The sequence below is a fragment of the Ixodes scapularis genome, unplaced genomic scaffold (genome assembly GCF_016920785.2).
Source record: "Ixodes scapularis isolate PalLabHiFi unplaced genomic scaffold, ASM1692078v2 ptg000058l_1__unscaffolded, whole genome shotgun sequence".
Classification (NCBI taxonomy): Eukaryota; Metazoa; Arthropoda; class Arachnida; order Ixodida; family Ixodidae; genus Ixodes; species Ixodes scapularis.
The window spans coordinates 2,084,519-2,092,512 of NW_024609900.1; the positions used below are offsets into that span (position 1 = coordinate 2,084,519).

Genomic DNA, 7,994 nt, shown 5'->3' on the forward strand with positions numbered 1-7,994 from the left:
CCTGGCAGCACACAAGCCTATGGATGCTACTGTCCACTTCCTGCTCTCCCTAGATCCATACTTAAAGGAGCGATGCAACAATTTTTGTACTGTGCACAAATACCGCTTAAATCGGATCCCTAACGTTAATGACCTATGAAACACGCGTTCGTTTTTCACCCCACGTAATAGAAGTCCCAGAAAAAAATTTAAGAAAAACGAGCGGCGTTCACCCCCTCAACTCGCAGCCAGAACAAGCGGCCACGTGATCTGGAGCCGATTATATGCCGCCAGTGTTGATCATAGCCACGCGCAGGGGTTGGCAAAGCGCAGGACACGCGCTGAGTTCCAGACATTGTTATGGCTCGGCTGTTGTCGTCGTTGCAGCGATTGGACACGGGTCACAACCCGAATGCTTCTCGAGCTAGCAATTGTCACGAGCCCAAGTCGAGTGCCCACGCAATGCTCGGGTCCAATCTATGAACCGCATTCAAATATCGTCACTTGGGTGTACTGGGATCCCCGAGTTACGTCATCAAATTTTGCAAAGGAGAGATTGAATGAAAATGATCGCTTTTGTCCTTGAAATTACACCACAACAAAGGAGTTTCTTGGCCAATGGTGTTGCGTGTGAGTATCCTGGAGTCCGAGGTGTGCCAGTAAGCTAGTGTAGAGAGAAAAACATTCCAATTGAATATCGTTGCACAGCTCCTTTAAAGGCGACACCCGAGTCTATGCAGACTCACCTTAAGATGGAACTTCTACATATTCTATCTCAGTATGCTCAAGGCCGATACCCTGATGCACTTCTTGTAAAGAGCGAGTAAAGACAAATGAGTCACACCTTTTGCTTGTTTATTCGTCTCGATGGTGTCTACCATGCAATGTATGCAAAAGTTTGCAAGTGCTCGCAGCACAAGGTGCGCTTCCGTTCAAGGACGTAGCCCAGCAGAGGTCCGCTGCCAAGGTACGGCCCCTTGCCTGCTCATAAAGTAGGAGCAGAAGAGGTTTCTCGCTTCACGTGCGGAACCGCTGTAATTGTGCCCCACCGGAGGCTCCAGGTCCGTCATAACTGTTTCGTCGTCTTTGAATGTCGATCGCCAGTTGCCGTTCGTGATGTTGCCATAGGCATCCTCTTTGTCAACGTAGCTAGGAGGAATGTAGACGGAGTCCTCCCGCAAGTAGTTGTGTAGTGCGCAAGTTGCCATGACGACGTAGTCTGCGTGTTCTGGTAGCAGGTTGATGGTTCTTCGGAATATCCGAAACCTTGATGCCAACACGCCAAAAGCGTTTTCGGCGCACCTCCTGCACAAGTGGAGACAGGTTCACGGAAATGATTCTTTACAATTATCCCGCAACAAAACAGACAAAAAACAACAACAATTAAACTATTTGCTGCCCTGCTAGAAACTACCCGCCCACCCCCTCCAATTCACTACATGGTTATTGCGCTTTTAAGTCACCTTGCACGGCTGAGCCGATAGTTGAATATTCGTTTGTCATCGTCCTGGTGCTTTCCCGGGTATGGTCTCAAAAAGTCTGGGCGTAGGTGGAACGCTTCGTCCCCCAAGAACACATATGGTGCGATTACTGTCGAGTTTGGAAGCCGCTTTGGTGGTGGCAGGCCGAGGAGGCCATTTTCGAGACATTTACCGAACCGAGAGGCACTTAGGGTACCTCCATCACTCTGTCGTCCGTAGGCACCGACGTCTACAGCAACGAACTTCAAGTCACTGTCCACAACAGCCATTAGTACGATAGAGTACGTACCCTGTAATGACAACAAATCATAAATGCAGTGAGAAATACAGCTCATAAAAAGTACTGACGCAAACTGCACCTTATAGTTGTAGTATAAGCTACCAGAATTCGGTGATGCCTGAATCTCGATGTGTTTGCCATCCACAGCACCAACACAGTGGGGGAAATTACACTTGTTCTGGAAGCCCTCAGCAACTTCCTGCCATCTCTCAGTAGTTGGCACCTGTGATGACATTGTGTCATAGCAGCAGACATGTAATAGAGCCTTCTAAATATTTCAAACGCGACTGCATGGAAGTTCTGAAATCAGTTTCATAAACTACAATTTTCGATGGTATATAATATATGTAAGCACACACAGATACCTTTACAATCTGTTTTATAACAACATAAGTAAACATTGGTTAATCCCTTAACCGTTTTAAGGTTTTCATGATCTGTATACTACATTACAATACTCAACTCCAGAACTTCATAATAAGTGCTCAACTTTGTGCAAGATGGCCTTCATTGATATAGCACCATTAATCTACGCGGGTTTCACATGAAGGGATTTCGTGGCCGAAATCGTTGCCGCTAGCGGCGTGGTGGCACGGATCGCGAGGTTTCACTTCACATGAGCGTTTCCTGCGGTTGCGATGGCCAATGTTGCTTGCAGCAAGCAGATGCTCACATTAGGTTACAGCGGCTTCCAATAATTTTAATGCCTTAGTTTTCATTTTATCCTTTAATTTCACCTTAATAAAATAAAAAAGCGTTTAAAATATTAAATAAACCTTGATCCTATTTGTTTATGGTTCTTGTTTTCTTTCGAACTTCGTTGTCGCGGAGGATCAAACGTCGAATCATCCTCGGCAGCGTCATGGGCAGCGCCTTCCTCGGATGTAGACTTCAACTATGGTGCCTGGAGCGCGTCTTCGACTGGTGTGTTTAGCGTCCTATCCCGCCCATACATCAAAAGTGGTCCCGATGTGGCAACAAATGACGCGAGTGTCATGCTGTTGCCTGTCGCGATCCTGGCGGTTGGCCGTAGAAATGCTGGCGAAAAGCAGGAGCGAACGCGAGTGTCGCTGTCTTCACGGCGTCCCGTTAGGCGTCCCAACTTCCGGCTGCACTAGCTTCCGTGAACTGTCACAGTGGAAAGCGACCTGGAGCAGAACAGGCATCTGCTACATACACCATAACTGTTGGGACGCCACCAGGGTCGCGACCGGCGACAGCAGAACACTTTTATGACGTCATCAGGCGGAAACGAGGGACCACTTTTTTGGCCGCGGTAAACACACCATTCAAAGACGCGATCCAGGCACCATACTTCAACTGATATGACCGACCCGAACCTCGCGAACCGGTAGTAGTGCAGTCGTTTCATACCGGTCTTGTCGATCACTTTCAAGGCCTCAGTCACCTCTTCCCCGAGTTTCTCTTTGATCCCATTGTTCCTAAATTCTTTGAGCTGCGCGTCCTAAGGAACCCGACGCTTGGACAGTTCACTGATAAGCAGTGCATTGAACTGGGCGCAACATGTTTCGTCTTACTTGGTGCAACGATCTGTGTTGGAAAAAAACATGTCAATGTCGCTCAGTTCTTCTTCTTTTGTTTTTCTCACTAGCGCACGTACAACCCGCTACCAAGTAGCGTCTCTTGCGCTCGCTACAGTCGGTACTCGGGCGAGGAAAGCAAAAAAGAGTCGCGTAATTCATTGAGAAAACAAATTACGAGGAAGGGGACAGCAATCCCTCTCCTCAATGATCTACTGAACAGTTCCGACGCGACTGCTGAAGCAAAGAAGCGCGACCCGCCGTAAAAGAGATATCGCAAACCAGTCGCTTGCGTACTTTCTCTGCTTGTCGTCTGCTTCAAGAACGTGAAAACGCCACCGTCCTGTGCGCCAGCTTTCCCGCAATGTTTCTCCTCCTGTCACGTGACTTAACGCCTCGCTGTGAGTGGCCAAGGCGAGAGCTGCCGCTCTGCCGCGGCGAAGAATTTCCAACCAGGTGGAACCGTGCCGCTCAGCCGCTGCGGCTGGCCAGAGCGCCGCGACGGCAGAAATCGCGCCGCTCTAGAGCCAAAATCGCTGCATGTGAAACCCGCTGACGAACTGTGACGGCTTGTATACCCAGGTATTGTCAGGCAAAAAGAAGCGGGGCTCGGACGGCAGTGCGCGAGCTGAGCTCTCGGATCTGCATTGAATGGTCACCGTGGACGCACCATCTTAATCAGTATGCTTATTTCCCGATTTAAAACGTATTCAATACTAGAATCCCCAGCAGTGTCAGTATTTCTCTAAAAGCACCTCACAAATTACTGGTAATAGAAGAGGTGCGCAAAATTTAATCTTAAGCAAAGCATTTTCTATCACTAATTTGACCAGCCAGCCTTTCAACATACCTTTAGACAAAGGGGTTGGAGAGCTGTCCAGAGAATCTTGCAGGTGGAGTGAATGACACCCGCCGCTGTCGAGATTCCGACTCTAAAGGCCAGAGCAATGTCCTGTATCTGCATTCCAGACGATAAGTACCTTAAAGAAAGCGGGTGGAACAGTAAATCATATGTCTGTGCATAAATCAGAGCTAATTAGAAAAGCAGGAAAGTTCCCAGTACCTGAGTGTCATGGCAAGTCTAGCCCGCGATAATAGCGGCTCCCGCGTGAGGTAAGCTCTTGTGAGTGGTGTTTCGACCAGGGAATGGAGCTCTTCAAATTTTTCAGGTCTCATCTTATAGTACACTCTAAAAATGGTCACGCATGGCAAGCGTGACGCAAAGCGATTTTTTGCACGCTTGTTCTAAGCGTGGTGTTTTTCAACGCTTAGAATTCACGCTCCCTAAGCGTGAACTGCGCATATGTTTAACGCTTGCAGGCGTGACGCAAAGCGATTATTTACACGCTTGTTCTAAGCGTGCTGTTTTTCAACCCTTAGAATTCACGCTCCCTAAGCGTGAACTGTGCTATGGTTTAAAGCTTCGCAGGCGTGAGGGGGCCCTTGTGTTTACACGCTTATTACAGCGTGCGTTTTCTCCACGCTTAGATAATGGCGCCTACTAGGCGTGTGAAATGCGCGTTGCGGTGGAGACCTCTGGCCGTGGGCATTGAGCTTTCCCGCATTTAGTATATCGTCCCAATAACTAAGATTATTGGGACGACATACTAAATGCGAGAAAGCCCAATGTCAGCGGCCAGAAGTTTCAACCACGACGCACATTTCACGCGCCTAGAAGGCGTCATTATTTGAGAGTGGAGAAAACGCACGCCGTAATAAGCGTATACGAACACACGGGCCCCCATGCATTGTTATCGGATATCGTTATAGGAGCTCAGAAACGATCTACTAAATCTCTCTAAGTACTCCTTTAGGCGAATTGAGTAGTGCAAGAAAGATAAACGTGCTGCTTTATGTATAATTACGCACATATACGAATGGCAGTTGTGAATCATGTTACGCCTGGTACATTGCGCTAAGTAGCTGCAAGCTGTTCACAGCTGTGCCTCTTGTATAAAGATTTTAGGAAATTTATTTTTGACGGCTAGAAACACAAAGAGAGAGAGAGAGAAATGAATCTTGTTAGGCTCTAGTTACAAGAAGGAACAGTCCAAAAGGAACTAAATAGAAAAAGGCAAACAAATTTCAGCTTCGGGGCTAAACTCTTTATTTGAAAATCTTTTTTTTTTTTGGTACAAACAAGCCACTAAAAAGTATAATGCCCACTAACTGCTAAGAACTGCCTCAACTATGAGTATAATGAAACAAATATGAATGAATGTCAATATTTTGCATTTTTAGCGGGTTTGAATCAGGATATATTTTTTCAGTAAATGTTAGAAAAATATCAATATATAAATCATTGCCATATGTTTTGCAGCTACGCAGTGATAATTGTGTGGTGTCATACTTCTTTGCGGTTCGTTTTCTATAACATACAGCAATTGGTATATTAGAAAAATTGTGCTTTATGGCAAGTCTGTGATTTTCTAAAAGAAGTTAACCACAGAATAAGAAGGAGGTTTTTCCTTCTAAAAATAATTCGTAACGAAACACAACCAGTTTAAACAACGTCATCACTTCGCTGACAAAGGTCAAACTGGCATAAATATTATATGAGTTCAAATGAGCAAAGTGTTGACTTCGTTACGAAAGTCAACATTTGCTAACAAAAATTGAATTGGCGCGTAATGACTAGATTTAGTTTTGGAGCATTCGACCACGTGGCACTTGCCATTTTTTTTCTACATATCATAGATTTTTCATTATTAAGGGCGGCCCTTTCATTCACTTGCTAGAGCGATTAATATTTTGATGTACATAACTCCCCTCCAACCATTCCTCAAAAACAAGTACGAAAAAAGCAAAAAAAAAAACTGTGTGCGAGCAAAAAGTGCAACTTTGAGAGAAGATCACGCAACCTTTTCTGCGCCCACGCTACCTCAGACCTGCTTGCTGGTTTCACTACTCTCTGTAGAAAAACCAAGCAGCTGCCCAAATGCTGCACAGAGGCATAGCAGCAGCGCTTTCTCGAGAGACGTGTCTGGTTGCAGGTCGATTTCATTTCGTGGTTCGTTGACGCAGATTAGCCGTCTCGTTTCGCCCCACACAATGCAGGGTCCCAGAATATCCGTCGGTGCAACCTGTTGACAATTAGATTAAGATATTATGGCCTAAAAAAACTTAGTATTACAAATATGAGTATAAACACTTGAACGTTCACATTGCACTAACTGAAACGCTCATAACAGACTGTTCTTAGTTCGTAAAGCTGTGTAACATTAAGTGCACTTTGAGCGTGCTTGAAGTAGTCTCTTTATTGCGAAAGTGATCTACTCGCCGCTGAAATAAATGCGTTTCTTTGCGAGCGTCACAAAAAAGCGTCATGCCGACGCGGTACGGTTATGCCGACGGCGACGCCGCTCAAACTAACTTGATATTTCTGCAAAGCTTTATCTAAAAAAAAACGATTGCGTTGAGACCGATCAAAACCAAAATGAAACATGCCTGCAAGCATCGGAACATGCAAAGATTCACGCGGCTGCCTCTGATGTTACTTCGATTCTTTGCGTCTCCTTCACCGCTGCGACCCTTTTCCCCCTACAATGCAACGTTGTGTACCCTTTTCCTTCTTTCCTGCTGCCACCCTTTTTACCTCTGTACTGCAGTGTCTACAGCCGAGACCAAACTCGCCCGACTACCTCAACGACGCCCCAACATGCACGGTTCATTCCTTCACCTTTCCGAAATAAACAACATTTGTTTCAATTACGCGCTCAATCACAAGCAGCAAAAACTGTTTCCTAGATGTGGCAGTTATGTTGAAAAGCACAACGCTTCAAGAAAAGAAACACGATGAAGACTGTGCAAGTTGATATACTTGCGCTTTCACAACGAAAAAAACAACAAAAAAAAAACAGCGGATTAAGAGACATGGGGGACAAACGAAAACAGGGTTCTTACCCAAATATTGCTGTCTTCCATGAATAGCTGGCGAATGGCCGCAGTAAAGGCACCAGCCAAATGGCAAGCCCTTTCCTTGGCTGGCCATTCAGGTCCGTCTCCCACATGAATTCGGGGCACTCGCACTCGCTATGTTTGCAGCGACCCCGCGGTACTCCACGCACGTCAAGTGCGGTAAACATGGCACACTGTGCCCGAACTCACGCGCCGTCTCTCGCTAAATCACGCAAGTCGCAGTCAGTCAAGCTGGTCCAGCCACCAGCCACAGCCACAAACAAGGCGTGTCGGGAACTGACTGAGCAAGCCAGGGAGCAACGGAAACAGCGCAACGGCTTTCTCGCTTTTCCCGCCAAAAAAAGGACGCATGCGCCCTCTGTGCTTCCAGAAAAAAAAAAAAAAAAGCTTACATCAACAAAAAATCAACAAAAAGGCACGCGCAAGTGGATCTTCAGGAGGGTCAACCCATTCGGATATATATTAGCGTGACGATGAATGGAGGCGCGCGCGTTTCTCCGAAAATCTAAGCGTGTGTTTTGCGGTCGTCACGCTAACGCTGTTGATCACGTCCGAAAAAAAGGCTGAGCGGGATTCCTCGGACTGCTTTAACGCTTGGACACAGAAAACAAACGCTTATTCTCGATCACGTGGTGCTTAAAACGTCATTCCCGTCGTATTGACGTCGGTTCCACGCTTGAAACTCGCGGTTAGCGTGAGGTTCAGCGTGACAGTTTTTAGAGTGTACTTCTGGAAGTACTCCGTGTCCCCACTTATAAGCAAAGGCATCTGCACGAATATATTACATTGTGAGAA

General features: G+C 46.4%; 2 protein-coding genes across 4 annotated transcripts; both read right to left on the reverse strand.

Moving 5' to 3' along the window:
- Positions 1 to 854: 854 nt before the first annotated feature.
- On the reverse strand, positions 855 to 1,886 carry LOC115327071. 3 transcript variants are annotated; one of them, XM_040214684.3, is made up of 3 exons: positions 1,820 to 1,886; positions 1,443 to 1,750; positions 855 to 1,284 (listed from the first exon to the last, which is right to left on the reverse strand). In XM_040214684.3, the coding sequence occupies exons 2-3, from the start codon at positions 1,727 to 1,729 to the stop codon at positions 912 to 914; spliced, it is 660 nt and encodes a 219-aa protein (XP_040070618.2). In that variant the 5' UTR covers positions 1,730 to 1,750; positions 1,820 to 1,886; the 3' UTR covers positions 855 to 911. The 3 variants fall into 3 exon arrangements, with proteins under 3 accessions (XP_040070618.2, XP_040358544.1, XP_040358540.1); XM_040502610.2 differs by having other exon boundaries at positions 1,843 to 1,872; XM_040502606.2 differs by having other exon boundaries at positions 1,443 to 1,847.
- On the reverse strand, positions 1,821 to 4,459 carry LOC121045502. Its single transcript, XM_040502514.1, has 4 exons — positions 4,345 to 4,459; positions 4,132 to 4,261; positions 1,895 to 1,963; positions 1,821 to 1,838 (listed from the first exon to the last, which is right to left on the reverse strand). The coding sequence occupies exons 1-4, from the start codon at positions 4,455 to 4,457 to the stop codon at positions 1,821 to 1,823; spliced, it is 330 nt and encodes a 109-aa protein (XP_040358448.1). The 5' UTR covers positions 4,458 to 4,459.
- Between the last annotated feature and the right edge of the window lie 3,535 nt (positions 4,460 to 7,994).

Bases quoted from the DNA above. Each gene is read 5' to 3' on its own strand.
- LOC121045502 (XM_040502514.1), bottom strand. From the start codon at position 4,457: ATGAGACCTGAAAAATTTGAAGAGCTCCATTCCCTGGTCGAAACACCA. The intron at 4,262-4,344 runs GTACTGGGAACT...GCTTTCTTTAAG, and splicing joins AGACTTGCCATGACACTCAG to GTACTTATCGTCTGGAATGC. The intron at 1,964-4,131 runs GTATGTTGAAAG...ATGTCATCACAG, and splicing joins TCCAACCCCTTTGTCTAAAG to GTGCCAACTACTGAGAGATG.
- LOC115327071 (XM_040502606.2), bottom strand. From the start codon at position 1,795: ATGAGCTGTATTTCTCACTGCATTTATGATTTGTTGTCATTACAGGGT. The intron at 1,285-1,442 runs GTGACTTAAAAG...CCACTTGTGCAG, and splicing joins TATCGGCTCAGCCGTGCAAG to GAGGTGCGCCGAAAACGCTT.